Source organism: Bacillus rossius, chromosome 7 (genome assembly GCF_032445375.1).
Source record: "Bacillus rossius redtenbacheri isolate Brsri chromosome 7, Brsri_v3, whole genome shotgun sequence".
Lineage (NCBI taxonomy): Eukaryota > Metazoa > Arthropoda > Insecta > Phasmatodea > Bacillidae > Bacillus > Bacillus rossius.
In genome coordinates this window covers 8,699,289-8,719,652 of record NC_086335.1, presented here as the reverse complement: position 1 = coordinate 8,719,652, position 20,364 = coordinate 8,699,289, and the positions used below count along the sequence as shown (strand labels likewise).

The 20,364-nt window shown below is 37.2% G+C and overlaps 1 protein-coding gene across 1 annotated transcript in view; it reads left to right on the top strand.

Moving 5' to 3' along the window:
* LOC134534403 (SH2 domain-containing protein 5-like) overlaps positions 1 to 20,364 on the top strand; it is a 1,262,753-nt gene that overhangs the window by 883,116 nt on the left and 359,273 nt on the right. The window contains exon 3 of the mRNA XM_063372868.1: positions 18,080 to 18,154. Within this exon, the coding sequence (XP_063228938.1) occupies positions 18,080 to 18,154 (75 nt within the window). The remainder of the gene's footprint in view (positions 1 to 18,079; positions 18,155 to 20,364) is intronic.

Here is a 20,364-nt window from a genome sequence, read left to right as displayed (position 1 = left end):
TCATGGCACGCTGGGAGTTCGGCCAGGCAGTGTTCATGTCACTGGCTGTGCTCCAGTGACTTCACTGCCTCCAAGAGCTCCTCGCGGTGTCTCGTAAAGGCCAGGATAAAGTTGCTGAAACGTCATTAGAAGTGGTTTTATTGCTGAGGGTCTCATAAAACAGCATACTTTTATTCGTTATGGTTTCATCCTTTCTTTTTTCTCTTTTTACTCTCAATTAAGTTTTTTACTGCAAATTAATCTCAAGTCATTAACTAGTCGTTATTTTATTAATTCGAATCATGATTTTTTTTCAGCGGTTTGAACATTATATGCGGTGTTTTGATTAAAACTATGCTCAACCAAACATTTAGGTAATGACACAAGTTAAAAATATGGTATATTTTATAACAAAGAGAACTCTTTAAATATATAATCTGAATATTTCGTTTGCAATAATAATGTATAATAATAATAGACAATAATATTGCCAGTTTAGGTAAAGGATAAAAACTTCATATATTTTACTGTTGTTCTTGTTATTATGTACTCTTTTTCGTCTTTTCCACTTGCACTACAAGAAAAAAATAACTTTTGAAATGAAACTAAGAATAAAAAATGTTTTTATGCATGTAGAACTACGGTTGTCATATAATAAACATAAATATTATATAATTTACTATACATCAGATACGTTAAACAAAAATGTATATTTTTTTCGGATGGAAGAGTTGAACTATCAACAGAGGGAGTGGAGATCGCGTTAAATTTGAAGTTTTCGTAAAAGTTTAAATAAAATACTATAATTCATTTCTTTAAAGTTGTAAATGTAAGTGTAATTTTTTAGATTAGGTTTGTTATAAACCAATTACATAAAATTCAATAAGATTTTTTTTATCGTGGACATTATATTTTTGGTCTGCAACGATATCACTGGAGAAAATACTCAACGATACGTATCTCAAACATTGGAGATGAAGCTACTGTGGTCTATAGCTGGTTTCTGGAAGCGCAATAACGTCAAAGAGACTGTCTTTTTGTAACATAAATATTTTATAAAAATAATGTTCCATTAGTCGAATAGCATTATTTCTAGTAGTAAGTGTAGGTGAATAATTCAGAAAATTAAAGGGCTGTTTGGGAATCTTTATGAGTTTAGGCTTGGTTTGTTTGCTGTAAACCCTGGGTTTTATCGAAGTGTTCCTTTTCATCTCATTTTAACGTTTCCCCGCATATACCTTGTCTCGCCGTAATCATTCCTTATTACCAGTTCCGCTGTTTGCTCGTCCTTTATTTTGGTACTTCTTGAAGTTCTTTCAGTTAGACAAATACTGCGTTCAAGGTATTTAATTGAATGGCACCTCGGCACGTTTTTATAAACGTGATTCTTGAAAAACTGTAGATTTTTACTCAGATTTACAAATCAAATTCTTTTCGTATTTTCAAATGGTTTATCTACACTGACAATGTAATCCACTCGTATCTGTAGACTGCACGACGCCAGAAATCGTGAGTTTCCGAGGTCTCTTTGTGCAACCAGTTCAGCATGAACATGAAAGTAGTATGTGCGGTGTTAAGACTAAGACCCTGGCCCAGGTTATTTAACTTCCTTATTACCTTTCTCTTCTACCCACTCTCAGGTGTGCTTTAAACCTCGTCGCTTTGCACTTCATCTTTCGGAAATCTAAGTTTGTACAAAGAATCGGAACTTTCGATAACTTAATATTCATTATGAAGTTTCTCAAGACACACTCAAGCCCCAGAACACACGAAGCACGCTATTGCCATAAAGGAAATTAATTTTTTTTGTTTATTAACTGACTATAAAGAATTTATTTCATTAAAAATAATAGGTATACATTAATAATCCTTAAATATTTTCCATTAAAATTTTCCGCAAAGAAAATTTTAAATCTAAAGTATATCGTTTGTGCCCAATGTGTTCCTTTATTCTTTCTCCGGATTTTTTTTTTTTACTTGATGCAAGATTACGTACTGTCACTCATTCTCCAGTAATAAAAAATCACTTATGTGTAAATGTATTATATTTATATAATATTATCCTGGGAAAACATAGCGAGGATCACTAATTAATTCTGATTTTAAATAACCGTTAGAAGAAACTTACCATTATACAAAAACAATAATATTCGTTGAAAAAAAAATTACTGTTCAGCAGTGCTACGAAAATTCTAAACTTTTATTTGAAATTTTATCTTTGAAATAAGCTAACCGGGAAGTTTCAGCTATTGCAAAAATATATAATAATATAACTACACTTAGTTTTTAAAAAGTAAAAATTTGCTTGTACGTTAAAATGTTTGTAACCTATTTACTTTTTAACTTCCATTGTGTGTTTTTTAAACTAAACTTCTTTGCAAACCAAAAGTGTTCTTCTCTTCTGTATTTGTTTTTGAGCTCTTGTTGTCGAACACTTCTGTCGGCGACGTTGTATTATTGTATTTGTTCCACAGCCGCCCTTTACACTACAACTGCATGAGGATGACTCAGTCTGGAGCCATGGCCATGCAGCGCATGTGGATGAGAGATAAGCTCAAACTTCATAACCATACAGCGCATTTGGATGAAAGATAACCTCAAACCTTACTGACGTTGTGTATTTTTCATGACTTCACTTTTTCATAAAGTAAATAAACTAAAATAAATCAAAAATGGTCCTTTTTGAATCACATATCTTGGGAAATAATAGTTTTCAAATAATTCTCATTTCTTAAATAATTTGTTGAAATTTTTGACGTGACGTCTAATAAATCGATGAACGCCGGCTGCACGCACGAAAAAGTGTCCCGTAATACACATAGTCTCACTACGGATGTGTCCCGTTACGCTCATTGTACGCATGCGCCGTATCTCTCTTCCACTCGATTGGAACAACAATCGATTTGACTTTTCAATCATGTTTTCGTCGTTTGAATTATTAATAGTATATAATTTAACGATCATCCACCGATTTTCAGTACCGTCGGTACGGTTATTTTTAAGTAATTGTGAATTTTCAAATACGTTTTTAACGAACAATGGTGTTGTTATTAACGAACAATGGTGTTTTACAGTTACACATAATAATTCAAATTACACCCGGGAACTTTTGCACAATGTTTTAAAAAATATTGTAACACATTATAAATAAGTTTGGTGTATTTGGGATGCGTATTTTTTATAAAATCGTATTATAAAAGCGAAATAATATTATTCCCCTACAGTGCTGCTATCTACGGTGACGGACGTGAACCGAACGAATCGTGCTCTCTATCAGCTGCCGCGAGAACCAGGCACTCGTTAATACATATTTTCCTTTGTTTATCGCGATGGGCGTTATTATTAATTAATTATAAACTAAATTTCGTGCCCGGGGCCACCATTGCATATCATTTTCAGCACTGGAAGACATAAAACCGTAAAATATTTTCGACGAATTATAATCTTTGGTTTGGATTGCTTATTACAACAACAATTTCAGCAATAAAGGTTAATTATTCTTGCATTTTAAATATCTGATTACTAGTATGATTTCAAGTATTTATTCTTTTATTATTAAAAAAAGTATCATCTGTCGGCGAGTGCAGATATAATAGGTTATGTTAGATATTTGATTACAGTTTATTTATATGAAAACTTGTTCATAATTATTTTTAAACGAAAAGTAAATGTGGTTTTCATTGCTTATTTTAACAACAATTTCGGCAATAAAGGTTAACTATTCTTGCATTTTAAAAATCTGATTACTAGTGTAATTTCAAGTTTTTATTATTTTATTATTTTATTATTAAAAAAAAGTAGCATCGGTCGGCGAGTGCAGTAATATTCGGTTATGTTACAATTGACTAAAAAATTATGGAGATTCATATAATTGATGATATTTGATTACAGTTTATTTATATGAAAACTTGTTCATAATTATATTTAAACTTTATAGCTAAACGCCAGTTTTTAAAATTAATTACAAGTCATATACACGTGAACTGTTTCGTCGACTGTTTATAAAGTGAAGTGAAAATATGCGGTTTTCATTGCTTATTACAACAAAAATTTCGGCAATAAAGGTTAAATATTCTTGCATTTTAAAAATCTGATTACTGGTATGATTTCAAGTATTTATTCTTTTTTATTAAAATTAAAATGATTCAATTTTATTCATTAAAGTATGCAATCATTTCATTAATGTTTTGTTATGACGTTGTCACGTTAAACTATCGTCCGTAAACCGACTTTACAGACAACCAATTTTTTTTTTCAAACTTTAATATCTCAGTAAAATTCGATGTTTGCGTTTTTCTGAAATATTTTTTCATGCATCTCGCTGATTCAAACATGACTTTCATACCATATTTTAAACCTATACAGCGTACTTTTTAAGTAGTTTTGTTTCCCCTCAATTTTTTTAGAACAATAATTTTAACTTTCCTAAATTATTAAAGAAAGTTCTTTATTAAAATTTTTTTTTTAATTTTGTGTTTCTAGTAATCTTGGTTATTTTACCAGTTTACTACAATAATCACAGTTGAAGTAGCATGGCTTCTGGGTTGTAGCCGCGCCCAAGGCGAATATGTCACCGACTGCAATATCGACCAAAACGTCGCGTCGGTGATATATTCGGCTATAACCTAGAAGCCAAGCTACTTCAGACAATGACCGCGAAAGCCTGCGATCTTTATTAATACTCGCAGTTACCATTATTAAGGCCAGATTATGTTACTATAAAGCATACTTTAATTCTTTTAAGTAAAATCAACTATGCATCTCTGTGCCTTTATGTTTTGCATGTCAAATTATAAATAACAATGAAAAAAAAAATATTTTACGTTTGTCAGTCTAAAGTTGTTAAGACAGGTCGTCCAGTTTGTAAATGAATAGTGTGCAAATATGTTACGTAAAATTGAAATTTATTCCAACCTCGACCTTAAATAGTTGTAATTTATTTAATGTACGGAGCATAACGTAATTAATGCGTTTAGTTTTGATATTTACCATTTCTTGACTATTATTCTAAAAGGTTATTAAATGTAGCCAGGTTCAGAAGCGTTTGCTGAAGTTTCAATTGATCAAATTCCCTTTTTTCCACCAGACGATACGATTTTTAATACAATGGGAGTTCGATAATTTAAAGACAAAACTTTTCTACTAGCTGCTCGAAACTTATTTACGCACAAGGCAAATGAACCCTTCATCGTTATGCAACACTCTCGTGGAGTGTAAGAAGTGTTGCATGCTCCTGGTTTCCCAGGCGCTTCTTTCGAGAAACTTGTGCTGAAGTAGACGACAGTCTGAGCAATATTGTACACACGAACCCTGCCTTTCAGTGTTACGACAGCCAGAGCGACTGTAGTATTTTAAGTATCAATACCTTATCATAAATTAATTTTTATTCTATGCATTTCTACAATTTGCCAAAAAATATTTTATTTGGTTCGTACAGAGGAGCAAAGCCACTCAAAAGTAATTATGCGGTGTAGTTGAGAGACAAAACGACATGATTTTGGTAACTAACTATAGTTTGTTGCTTCTGAGCTAGAATATATGTCTACATAGTTCACATTTCTTTTCTGTATAACAATTTTATGATGGTCAAAAATTGCATAGTAAGTAAAATTCGTAGTTAATAATTATGAAATAATTTGAAAGTATTATAAATTGGTGGTATATAATGTTAATCTCAGTGAGTATTAAATAATAATTAATTGTTTCCTAGACGAGTATATCACACAATACACAGGCATTTGACGCGGTTTCTATGTTCTATGCGAGTTTTCAGTTCTCATGGAAGGCTTGAAGATGGCATGAAAAGCGCTTGGCAATGAGACCTCAGTTGATATACAGAACTGTGAGCCACTTATGTGCCAGCCAAGGGCTATTTGACATCAGGCAATGGTTGTCACTGGGTGAACATCCTTCTTTATGATCGTAGCGAGCACGAACGTGATAACATCAGCGATTTATGTATTCAAGAACATACGTTGCATTAAAAAATAATATACAATAAACACTTCTAATTTTAATACATTATAAGTATTAAAGGAAAGATATTATTTTTGAAAATGTATTTATCTTCTAAATATAGTTTTAAAAACAACAAACTTAACCGCGTTTGATTAAAGTTTTTCGTGATAATGGGCAATGACTAGAACTTTGTTGAAATGTTAAGTTCTATATTCCAGTAAGGTAATGCTGAAAAGTTTATATTAAGGTTTAAAGTTATATTTTGATGCCAACAATTGACCCTTGAACAGAGCATTGCCAGTTTATTGAAAATGATTTTATTTACTTACACTTTTAGGATTACAATTAATGAGTATAAATTATAAAAAACATATTTAACAAGGGAGAAAAAAGAAGAAATATACTTAAAAAATTGTGTCGTGAAAAACAGAGTTACATGTAATGTGTAAGTTTCATCTTTAACAATAATTTTAATACCATACGGGTTAACTGTGAAATAAAGACAATAAATTCATCCATTTTCAATTTACTTATGCTTATGTGTATAAATTCATTATTTTTTTAATTAAAAGAATGTAGCAATTAACATTGTTTGTGCATATCGGTCTCCGTATCCTTAATAAAGTAAATTTTAGTTTCACAGCATTTTTTGTTAATTTATATAGGTTTTTAATTTTACATAAGAGCATTTTAGAGTTTTTCGTGCATCTGAAAACTGCTGGTTACCACAGTTCCATTTTTCAGCTCGACTAAAAGAACGTGTCTGTTTATTCGTTAATGTACAGTAAATATACTTTTCCTTCCCGTTTCTCTCTTTCCTTTCTTTTTCCGCCTAAGCACGTTTCAGCCTCTTGGGGCGGTACCATTTTAAATTAATTGCGTTGTCTTAATGAGCACTCGTTATGCCATTTCATGAGGCGTCCTCGAAAAGTAATTCTCACCCCTAATGGAGAAAATATATCTTGGTCTTGTGCCTTCTCTCCACCAAACTGTACGCGCTAGCCGGCCTTCTCAGGCACGAAGCTCTACACGACAGTAGTACAGGAGGTAGCGCGCTTTCTCCAGCGACTTTTACCTTATCTCAGTTAACCTGTACGCGCTAGCCGGCCTTCTCAGGCACGAAGCTCTACACGACAGTAGTACAGGAGGTAGCGCGCTTTCTCCAGCGACTTGTACCTTATCTCAGTTAACCTGTACGCGCTAGCCGGCCTTCTCAGGCACGAAGCTCTACACGACAGTAGTACAGGAGGTAGCGCGCTTTCTCCAGCGACTTTTACCTTATCTCAGTTAACCTGTACGCGCTAGCCGGCCTTCTCAGGCACGAAGCTCTACACGACAGTAGTACAGGAGGTAGCGCGCTTTCTCCAGCGACTTTTACCTTATCTCAGTTAACCTGTACGCGCTAGCCGGCCTTCTCAGGCACGAAGCTCTACACGACAGTAGTACAGGAGGTAGCGCGCTTTCTCCAGCGACTTTTACCTTATCTCAGTTAACCTGTACGCGCTAGCCGGCCTTCTCAGGCACGAAGCTCTACACGACAGTAGTACAGGAGGTAGCGCGCTTTCTCCAGCGACTTTTACCTTATCTCAGTTAACCTGTACGCGCTAGCCGGCCTTCTCAGGCACGAAGCTCTACACGACAGTAGTACAGGAGGTAGCGCGCTTTCTCCAGCGACTTTTACCTTATCTCAGTTAACCTGTACGCGCTAGCCGGCCTTATCAGTCACGCGGCTCTACACGACAGTAGTACAGGAGGTAGCGCGCTTTCTCCAGCGACTTGTACCTTATCTCAGTTAACCTGTACGCGCTAGCCGGCCTTATCAGGCGTCCAACTCTGTACAACATGAGGAAGTGGAGAAGACAGACCAGGAGCACTTTCTCCATCACCTTCTGCCTTCTCTCTACCAGCCTTCTCATGCGCGCGGCAAAGGACATAGTGGAGGAGAAGGTAAGGGGCACTTTCTCTAGCACCTTGTTCCTTTAGAAGACATCTCATCGGAGAGGAGTGTGTTCTTTACGTACCGGGTACTTTTTTTAGACTTCCTTGTTGTGGATTTTGTTCTGATACAACTATAGTAGGCTTTTAAGGCACTTCGGTTTGCAATTTCTACTAACGTGTAATCTAATTCAGCAAAGCTCAAGTTTTTAGGTGTGTATTTTTTTAAATACTAAAAAGATATATGTTTTAGTGAGGTAGTAAGCATCTGAAAATACGTTTACCTTTTTCGTACAGTTTTCCTGCTTTACCTGCTAACATAAAGCAGCGCGAAAACAATTTTTTCCTGCATAAATGGTGTTTACAGTGGTCTTCGAGTATCATTCGGTGATTAAAGTTTATTTAAATATTAAAATATATTTTTATATCTGTTAGTGAATATAAATAAAACGTTCCACATCCACATGAACAAATTAATTCATGGGTTGCGATACATCATAGTTCTTCTAAGGTCTACTTTAATCTGAGCTAATCCTTCATTTTCGCTTGTAAGCATCATTGTTAAAAAATGTTTATGTATTTAAATCACGGAAACAACATAACTGTTTTTAAATAATTTTCAATAAAAATATTTTGTTACATTAAATGTTTTCTTTATAGTTTTTTTAAGTCTCTTTAATATAAAGTTAAATTTTTTAATTAAGAATTATGAACAATACTTATAATTCCCACATGGAAAAATTCTTTATTTTTTCCCTAAAGCATTCATAACTTGATCCCTCAAGACAGTCCAAAATCTACCAGAAACCACAGTCAAACCCTTTCAGCGACAAGGCATGACAGCGGTGGCGGCTTCGAGGTGCTGTCCTGAGATAAACAGTCAGATATACTTTAAGAGCTGTGCATCTCATTGACGGGAGAGACTTTACAGTAATTACAGGAGGACGCTCAATGGCAGAAGTCTGGAGTATTCGAGGAGGGACGTGACTCTGCGTGTTGCGAGTGCGGTGCGGCGAGTTCGGGAAATGACGGAATAAGGGCATCAAGACGGCGAGATTGGAGTCCGAGCCTGCATTTATAGTCTCGCCCAGTTTAATCTAATACAGCATAGTTATAGTCAGTATTGTGACGAGAGCAGCATGGCGATCTGCACACGTGCGTGGCTTGAATACTTTTTTATAAAATATTTCATTTTAGAACTGAATATTTTATTGACAATAAAATATATATAAAACTGGTACTATGAAAGGAATATGTATTTTATGTAACTGCAGTTTTAATAGTTTTGTAATTAAAATACTTATTCTGCAGTTTTATTCATCAATTATTTTTATTGTATAATCTCTATTATAAAATATTCAAAAATCCATTTTTCATTATTTGTATAGGTTGCGTGTATAATTAAAACCTTTTTGGGTTATTGTTATTTTAGTTATGTTATAGGCCTACTTTATGTTCTCGTTTATTTATTTATTTATTTTCTGTATTGAATATAAGTTCTCGCCAGGAATTGGCGTAATTTATTGGCGAGCACACAATGTAAATAAATATATAGTATTTTAAAAACCGATATAAATTTATTGCATAGCAGTAAGAAAGAGTTGGTTTAAATATCCAGAAGAAAAATATTAATATAGTTACTCTATTTTTATGAAGCCTAGAAGCGAAATGAGCATCGTTGCAAATTGACTAGCTCTTCTTTTAAGAACGATTTCTTAATAATTTCGTGATTTGTTAGTTGGTGGTCATCTGATCATTGTGATATCATTTCTTTCTCCCGTTTTCATTCCGTATGGACGATGAAATTGATTAGATTATTTTTTGTCTATTTCTACATTAATCCAAATACATAACCAATAAAGTATAATTTAATTCATAGTGTTGCAAAATCAGGCATAGAATAGGTAAACATCAGGAAAATAGGACATCCAAATGCTTCAAGTCTCGACGTGCGACGCTGGCTGCAAAGCAGATGAGAAGGCTCTCGTCGACATGCACAGATATATTTTTTCTCCCATTTCACGGCTCCCAGTTTTTCATCAGCGTGCGTCGAAAGGACATGAGACTCCCCTCCTGCCCCCTCTCTTCCAGGAGCCAGAACAAACAGTAATATAGCCAACAAGTCGGCGCATACTCGTCACAGGGTGGCTATACGGTCTTCGCTCGACCGCCAATATGTGAGAATCTTGCTTGAGGGATGAAGAGGCCGCGGGGGGAGGGAGGGGTTGTGTGTTTGAAATGGTTTTCAACCCCCCCCCCCCCCCCTAGCGGTCTCCTGAGAACCTCTGGCGGCATCACCCCCCCCCCCCCCTCCATCGCCATCACCGCTGGGGTTCCTCCACGAGCTCAACTTTTTTAATCACTTCGGTGGAACAATGGCTTCCGAAGCTCCCCCTCCAGCAAGCCAGCCAGCGCCCCGCCCGGTCGCAGTAATTATGGCTCATGAGTGATAGGGTAAGCACCCCTCGCAGGAGCGCGTCTCGCCTCGGCGGGTTTTTAAGACAATGAGCCCTCCTGCGGGCCCAAACTCTGCCCCCCCCCCCTCCTTGACAGCGCTGCTTGCGGCCCGTGGCGCCCGCCCCCGCTGCGAGACACCCCCTCATCACCCTCCTCTTCACCGCGCCGCTAGTGGCCTGCTTGTCTCGTACCGGCCACTTTTCGTATTCGGCATTTACCTTGCAGAAATGCACCTTGTTACAAACATTTAAACCTTCGAAAACTAACAGTCCAACTCTAAACTAATAACATTTTAAAATGTTTCATGACATCAAGTAAACATGGAAGGCAAGTTAATTAAAATCACTATTTAAGCTCCAGCTGGTAGCGTATTAGGTCAAGTCGTTTCAAATTCTCTCATCTTAATGACTGATATAAGTACTTCACAAAGATTTTAAAGAGTTTTAAATACCTATAATATTTTTATTATGAAGCCAACTAAAGATAGTAAACTTCCCCTTTATTGATAAGTAAATAACACGTGCGAAACAAATATCTACGAATATTTCTCCCTTCATTCCGCATATTTAATCTACACTGAGGCATATTTACTTGGATGCAAGTTACTTAAAGAAGTTAACTGCATCCATATGCAGAGTGGTTCTGAATTCGACCAACAAACTTCGACTGCAGGGTCGTCAAGTTAAAATAAGTATAAAATCTCGATACGACGTATGATCTAAAGATCTTTCCAAGGCAGGTATACGTCTTTGAAGTTTGTGGCTCTGGCAAAATTATTTCATTGAAACAAGTAGGAGTAGCAGTTTATTTTAACTTATCGTGTAACTATCCCGAGTTATTTCAATGAAATTATATTTCAACAACTACAAAATTCGGAATGATTGTGGTGGCTCATTGTTCTATCTTAAATACGCTCTCTATTATTAAAAAAAAAGTTCATCCCACAACTTCAAAGATGTATGTCGACCTTGAGAAGCAGTTTAGTCGTATAGGTTTTCAACATTAGTTTTTGTGATGAACATTCAGCCGCAGTTAAACAGTCGAATTAGTAGTAATCGTTATAAACGCCCAAACACAATGGGTTAGTATTATTTGTATTTAAGGCAGGATACTTTTAAACCTTACACATGAGGTTGTTATATCTAAACTGTTCTCGATAAAGTTAAAGTTTCAGAAACTGCTGCTTTCACTACCTTCCATTGCTGACCCTCGGAGCATATTTTTATTTCCCTCTACAGGATTACTAACGGCCAATAATAAAAGTTTCTATTTAAAAGTAAATAGGTATGTAATGGATGTTTCCCACCCACACGTAGCGTTTTTTTTTTTTTTTTCCACGACGTACAAAGAGTGTTTAGTCGCGTCCCTGGATGAACGCAACCCGCAGCACTTCCCTGTGTGAGGGCAACTCAGTGCGCCTGCGGGTTAGGCGACCCGCGATGCTGGAGCGAGGTTGGATAAGAAAGTTCACGTTAATTGACTACTTAGAACCGGTAGTTCCACCCGGTGCGTATGCTTTCCGCGCAGCTTGCACGAGCTGAAGAGAGCATGTTCTGGGGTGTGAAGAGCGTTCGTTGCCTCTGGTAGGGTGTATACGCCCCAGTTTTTTGAGCGACAAGACAGACCGCCACTACGAGAGACCAGTGAATCTCTGTCCACCCGCTACGCCGAGCTGAGGACGTCATCACAGGGACGAGTCTTGTCACTGGCGACAGTACCGAGGGTCCCGGGTGCAAGTACAGGGTCGACGAGTGAATACTCGCTCGGTGAGTTAGGAGCTAGCGTCGTTGATGAACGAGTGACACCGAGGCAGGCTAGGTGATGTCAGGGACGCGGCACGAGTGACAGAGTGGCTGGCTTGATCCCAGGCGAGCGAGTGACTGCCTGACGAGACAAAACACTTACGACCTCCGTGACTTGTTCGAGTCGCTGGACGAGCGAGTAAGGAGGAGGCAGACGAGTTGTTCGGGCCGAACTACAGAGGACGAGGTGTTGTGTTGCCTGCGAGAAGCGAGGGTCAGACACCGTGGAACGCTGAGGAGTTGCGACATCGCAGCTGGTTCGTGTCCCGTGTGAGCAGCTGAGGGTTCGTGTGGAAGGAAGACTGCGTGTCCCGTGTGATCAGCTGAATGTTCGTGTGGAAGGAAGACTGCGTGTCCCGTGTGAGCAGCTGAATGTTCGTGCGGAAGGAAGACTGCGTGTCCGTGTGAGCAGCTGAGTGTTCGTGTGGAAGGAAGACTGCGTGTCCCGTGTGAGCAGCTGAATGTTCGTGTGGAAGGAAGACTGCGTGTCCGTGTGAGCAGCTGAGGGTTCGTTTGGAAGGAAGACTGCGTGTCCGTGTGAGCAGCTGAGTGTTCGTGTGGAAGGAAGACTGCGTGTCCGTGTGAGCAGCTGAGTGTTCGTGTGGAAGGAAGACTGCGTGTCCGTGTGAGCAGCTGAGGGTTCGTGTGGAAGGAAGACTGCGTGTCCCGTGTAAGCAGCTGAGTGTTCGTGTGGAAGGAAGACTGCGTGTCCGTGTGAGCAGCTGAGTGTTCGTGTGGAAGGAAGACTGCGTGTCCGTGTGAGCAGCTGAGTGTTCGTGTGGAAGGAAGACTGCTTGTCCGTGTGAGCAGCTGAGTATTCGTGTGGAAGGAAGACTGCGTGTCCGTGTGAGCAGCTGAGGGTTCGTGTGGAAGGAAGACTGCGTGTCCCGTGTGAGCAGCTGAATGTTCGTGTGGAAGGAAGACTGCGTGTCCGTGTGAGCAGCTGAGTGTTCGTGTGGAAGGAAGACTGCGTGTCCCGTGTGAGCAGCTGAATGTTCGTGTGGAAGGAAGACTGCGTGTCCCGTGTGAGCAGGTGAGTGTTCGTGTGGAAGGAAGACTGCGTGTCCCGTGTGAGCAGCTGAATGTTCGTGTGGAAGGAAGACTGCGTGTCCCGTGTGAGCAGCTGAGTGATCGTGTGGAAGGGAGACTGCCTGTCCCGTGTGAGCAGCTGAGTGTTCGTGTGAAAGGAAGACTGCGTGTCCGTGTGAGCAGCTGAGTCTTCATGTGGAAGGAAGACTGCGTGTCCCGTGTGAGCAGCTGAGTGATCGTGTGGAAGGAAGACTACGTGTCCCGTGTGAGCAGCTGAGTGTTCGTGTGGAAGGAATACTGCGTGTCCGTGTGAGCAGCTGAGGGTTCGTTTGGAAGGAAGACTGCGTGTCCGTGTGAGCAGCTGAGTGTTCGTGTGGAAGGAAGACTGTGTGTCCATGTGAGCAGCTGAGTGTTCGTGTGGAAGGAAGACTGCGTGTCCGTGTGAGCAGCTGAGTGTTCGTGTGGAAGGAAGACTGTGTGTCCATGTGAGCAGCTGAGTGTTCGTGTGGAAGGAAGACTGCGTGTCCGTGTGAGCAGCTGAGTGTTCGTGTGGAAGGAAGACTGCGTGTCCCGTGTAGGGTTGAAGGGGCTTGGCTCTTCCCGGAGCATGGTGAGGGGCGTAACGACTTCCTCGCCTGTGGGAGAAGTCGTGAGTCCTTCTGAGAGCTGAGAGTAGCCAAGGCCACAGTAGCCCGCTCTCTCCACAGTTGCTTATAGGATATAGACGCTGGTCATCAGTTTAATCTCTGCCTATTAAAATTATGTTTCTGAGCTCAAACTGTCAAGCACAATTTATTGTAAATCGTAACTCATAAATGTTAATGCAGAGTTTTTCCGTGCTTACCAGCAATGTTTCGTCTTCGGGAGCAGTTTTGTAGAGCCTTATTTACAGTAATCTATGAACCAGAGTAAATATCCAATAGCATTTTAGTCCCCAACAGTTTGTCTGTTCTGAACAGATTAAACACTGTGGGTTTGATATATATTTTGTATTTAATTTATATGCCCACAAACATTTGTACTCAGCCTATCAATAAGTGAACCATTACATTCTGAAGTCCTCCATCAGAGATCCACAAGGCACTAATATTTGACAGTGTTTAATCAATCAATTTCAATTTTGTATTTGGTCCAAGTAAGTGGACTTTGTGAGTAAATGTGTCATTTTGAACCTCTTGTGTTTTGACACGTACAAACCCTAGCTTATCCCATACCACGCTACACCTGGAGAGTGTAACTGGAATGTAAGGTTCACTAAGAAATAAAGTAAGGCAAAGAAATAATTTTACTTTTAAATGAATAATTAAAATAACTAATGTTTTTACATTGAAAAATATGTCAATAAAACGTACAACATAAACAACCATTTAATTCAAATAATTACAACCATAAACAGGCAACTTTCAAAAATAATATGGATGATTTTGTATAAGACGTTGCTATGAAGGAATATGGACTGAGTGGCTTATACTCTGCCTCAATTTAAATTACTTATCACTTCTGGAAACAATTCAGTAGGTTTTCAACATACTTTACATAAATACACAAAACCATAAGTTTCCAAAAATACCTTTGATTCAAAGCTCAAAACATTATACAAGAGAAAAAGAAGTGAGGATATATTGACCTGAGTTTATGGTAACATTTATATTATTACATGTAGCGGGTTATAAATATTTTCTTGAATCAAAATTTTGTATCAGTTATTAAAAAAAAAGTGGATAAAAAAAGCGTATCACTCGCTGTAAGCGAGTTATTCAGGATGTGTCTCAGTGCGGCCAACAAAATACGGCTGCTGCTTCATTACCAAACCAAACAAATGTATCCAATGCTGGTATACGCCTTTGAGATTTAGAGCTAACATGTGTTTTTTTACAAATGAATCTATATATTTAAAAGAAAGTGTTTAAAATGGAATAATAAATCATAAAATACGTTTAAGTAAACAAAACGAAAAATATATTTTATTACCTTGATCATTGCCGTTTTCGAGAAATAAAAGTATTAAATTTATTTTTTTATTTTATTTATTTGTTTTATTTTATAGGCAACGCCTGGCAGGTATGCAACATGTACAACACTCAGTATGTTAAAGTTGCTACAATCCAGGGTTATGGATTATTAGTTGACGTTCTCGCTAGTAAAGTTATTACATAGAAAGCTTTTAATGTATTATTTATTTGGTGTTTTTTATTTGTGTCAATTATAAATCTATAAAATGACATAATTTGCGTTACAAATATTTTAAAATATAGGTTGTTACCTCCAAGTTATGTGGTGGTGGTTGTAAAACTTTCCTCAAATAAACATTATCTAAACGCTTAGTGTTCCATCATAAACAACGCCTCCATTATTGGCAACAAACCAGTTTCTCGGCTTCAACTTGAGTGTATACCAGCCATGGGACGTACTTTAGACAATAAGTCATCGGTACGTTTTCAATTTGCATTTTTCGTGATGAACGAGCAGACGAAATTTGTATGTTTTGATTCAGACTCAAACTGACTAAGATCACTTGTAGGTTACGATTAAATATTTTAAAAAAGTGAAAAACAGTTACATTTTCAGATTTATACTCATTCCTTTTGAAGTAAAATTTATTCGTTTATAATCTCTTGCTAATGCATTCGATTTATTCCTATGTAATTCACTATCTCATCCGACAACATTTTTTCTTACAAATTAATCATTTTTTGACGCAATCCTGAGGAAACTCTTGTCGTACCCAAATCGAGTGTTTGACTTCCAAAAGAGATATCGTTAAAAGAATAGCAGTACCCATTCAGCGCGAGGGACCTACCGTCTCGAAATCAGCAACAAAATAAATTAGTTTCCACACATCCCAGACACCCAATCGCCAAACAAGTATACTGTCCGCGTTGACGTCTGTGCAGGTGTATTTAAATAAGTGCACTTCGTAAATTCAGTTTATTTACAACTTCTTTTGAAACATTGTTATCGCTGGTTTAAAGCTCAGACTTACCTATGTAGTAGTGTTTACATACAGCTATTTGTTGAAAACGGTCAGTTACATATGTATATATGACTAAGAATAATGAAGTGGTAACTTCTGTAACACGAAAAGAGGACATAATTTTTGGGAGATGACGACGTACCGACCAGGAGCAGTATGACCGTGCGATGGTTTCCCGTCGCTTCGTGCAGTTGTCAAGTGACATGATAAGAACGTCGTCCTGTACTTACCCCGGAAGGAAATTCCAACCATTAATTTGATGGTCAATTAAGAAATTTTCACCCACTCTCCAAAAGAAATTTCCGCCACTTGACAGGGATACTTTTATTTACTTATTCTGTATCTTATACATCTTCCCACCAAAGATATTTGGGGTCTTATTTTTTTTTTTGCACTATCCAACCAAGCATTATGAGTCAGTTTGCAACTGAAATGCAACGAATGGCGTGCATCATGCCGCGGAAGATAAACAAAGGCATCCACACAACCGACCACGTGTGGCAGCATTAACCTGTACATATTCGCTTTCATGAACTTCTGGGGACGAACCAAGCGTGCTGGTGTGCCAAATAACTATATTTATGATAGAAAATCTATATTGGGACACATTTCATAAGCTATAATAGTCTCGAATAAGAATTGCAATCCTGAGATAAAAAAAAAACTCATTATTCTTCAGCGGGTAACATATCGGTGGATTGGCACATTGGTTTTGGGCATGGAGTCACGTTAAGTATTCCGGGTAGTAATCATGTCATAGGCAATGGCATTATTATTTTTTAGATATTAATATTGCATTTTTAACATTAAATTTAAAACAAAATATATCATTACTGATTATTTCTGTATCGAATAGTTTACATAACATTTAATATATTGCTAAGCCCGTTGGATTTGTTATTTGACAATAGTAGAGCAAATAAAAATTATATTTACTTATATTAAAAATAAATCTTAGTATCACGTTTTATTTAATTGATTGCATTTATACTTTTTATATGTGACAAATGAAGCAATGATTAGACCTGTTTGTTTTTTATACTAATCTATAGTTAGATACCGAGCTGGATGAGATTCTCCACACTTCACCTACAAAACATCACGAAAGGCACGGTCTACATTAGATTTAAAAAACTACGCCATTCCTCTTTCCCTCCCCATAAAGCGGCATTTCGGTACTTCTGCGTGAAACTTTGACCAACTAACGAATAAAGTAAATTGAAAATTAATATATACATCTCTTTCAAAAAATATTAAGATTACTGTACACATTTGATTAGAAAAAAAAACCATTCAACTCCCTTTCCCTTACCTTAATTCAGAAAATTACTTCTTCTTGATTAAAATTGGCATACTGACAAAATTTAGTGTCTATATTTAATTTTGAAAAAGTTAGAAATTTTAATCTCTACGAGTTATTTCGGAAAAGCGCCCTATCCCACATTCCCACCCCTTGAAAATTTTTCTCAATATATGTTTTAGAAAAAAAATACTTCCATTTCCCACTTATTAGCGTTTGAATTTCTGAAATATTTTTTTTTCTTTGTATTTGAATTACTTTATCTAAACTAAAATGTATTTACTTTACTGAAAGCCCGGTGAATAGCGAGTATTTTAGCTTATATGTGTACATATAAATATTCAAATACACATACAAACACACACTTGTAATAACTATATATCCATTTTGCTGTAAAATATGTTTCTGTTCCAAACTTTTTGATATCAAATTTTAATAGTTAGGTAAAATAGTTAGGTAACTTTTAATTTCAAAGTACTTTAGTGTATTAAATAAAAAATAAGTGTCAAATCTGACGCGCGTACATAAGTTCATGCACCTTTTTAATGGAAAGAATAAACTTAATTTTAAAAAAGGTTTTTGTACAAAATATTGTTTTAATTAATAAGAAATTATTTAATTTGTTTGTGTTTTTATTTGTTTCAGGGAACCGCACGAACCAAATCTGTTCTGCTGGTGATTTCTTTGGCTGGAATAAAAGTATGCAGTCCAGACGGAAAGGTGAGTAGCAGAATGGTTTTCATTCCTTGATTTTCTTACTACTCATAATACTTAACTTCTTTGGCATATCCATTCTTGACCATTTGCTTGTGCCTGCCTACTCAAATTTATTCAGTAAACCGGAGTTAGCGAAATTCAAGGTTTTTACGATCCAATAGCTTACTTGAGCATGGACAGCTAAAAATTCGTAATCAAATGTAGAAAGAATGTAGCGAGAGTATTTTACGAATTAATAACCAAATACCTGACGAACAAGGCTGACAAGACTGAGGCCACTTGTGGCGGCCTCAGTCGTCTTGGATATTATTATTATTTTTATTTTGCGTAAAGTTTATTTTAACATGAGTTCATTTTTTTATAACACTATGTCCTTATATTATTTAATGGTGTATTTTAATATTTATTTATTGTAACTTTTTAATAGTATACTTGGTTTATTTTACGTTAAGTACTCTTACTCTGTAGTGGGACGTACGAGAAGTAACGAGAACGATCTAGCGGAGTGAGGGGTGGTAGCAGAGGAGGGGGTGACGTCAGCTGACGTGACGAGAGGTAGGAGGCTGCCAGCTGTTTGCAGCGGGGGGAGTGTGTGTTTGACCGCCGGCCGCGGAACTGCTCGTGAATCTAGGAATCGCATCCCAGCCATGGGGAAGTTGTGTTACGTTACGTGAACAAGAAGTAACGGCAATATGACGGTAATGCCATGGCACGTTTGGCGAAGCGAAAAACGTGGTGTTACACAAGCGCGCGATGGTGTACGGATAGTGCACGGGCCACAGCAGCATTGCACTGCTAGAGGCGCAAATAGTTAGTGGGGTTTACGCCCAACCCCGGCTTCAGAGGTATGCTTCAGTACCAAGTAAGTGTGAGAACTGGATTTTAGTACTTTATTTTCCCGGCTGGTACGATTTACAGAAAATGTGTATTGTTAACAGAGTGCGGCGACGGGATATAGTGGTTTGTTTATATAGACTAAAGAACGTCATAGTTTCGGTTCCTCCCCCCTCCTCCGTAATAGACTTTTTTGGGACTTTGTATTAGAATTTATTATACTGCAAGAGGGTCTGTAAACCAATGTCGTTACACTGTGAATGTAATAATACCAATTTAAATTATACCTAGAATTTACCTTTTAAGTCCCTTTGCCTTTTTACGGTATTAGAGTTTGAGTATCTTTGATTTGGTAATTCATTATTATGCCTATCACGATAGAGTTTCCAGGACTGTCGGTAAATTTAGTATGCTAATAAGTATATTTTTTTGCGCACTTGCCAAATGTTAGACCAGTCGATGCGCGTCTGTTAGACTTAATTTCTTTACACTCTCATTAACAGTATGTCAGTGGTGACGCGTACGCGGGACTGGCGTGGGGAGTGCGGGCGTGTGCGACTACCCCGGTATAAGGGTGGTAGGCCACAAGACACATCCATCCAACACGTCTCTCACGAGCAAGGAGCAAAGGCACCCAATGCTGAGGTCATTCAACCAACAGACAGTTGGAAATGCAATTTATACTAATACTCCTACACTCAACGAAGTATTGGTTGGTAAGTGTTACCATGTAACACAATGTAGGCATTGATTTGTTTCGAAATGTTAAATATACTTAGGTAAATGTTATGTTTCCAATTGTGGTACAATTTAATCTTATTTTCACTTAAATATATATTTGTATATGACATTTTGGAATGTAATACAATTTATATCATACCGCAGTAACAACCATGCCTTAAATATGAAATAAATACATTGGTGTATTTGCGTATTTCTAAATATTCAACACTTTAATAATTTAGCTAATTACTTGAACAATGTGTTATGTAAATTTTTATGAACACTTTTACTTAAAATTTCCGGAATACTTTTGGTTATATTCTGTGGTTAGTATTTGATTCTGTAGTCTCCAAATTACAAAAGTAATTTTTTTCCTGTGGTAAGCCTGATAATTCTCTTATTGTTGTTTTATTGAGGAAATTTATGGTTGGCAGTTTCTGGTAAACTGTTCGACGAGTATTGATGTCCAGGAATAGTTATATTTTAGAAAGAGAAATAACTGTTTCTTAAAATAAAAAAAGTTTTTTTTTCAACAAACATTTTGGTTTATATTTAATGTTAAAATATGTTGTTGAAATTTTCTACAACAGAAAGTTAAATTAGGTTTTGCGAGTATTTTTTTTAATTAATACTGTACGGCAATTTACTCTATGTGA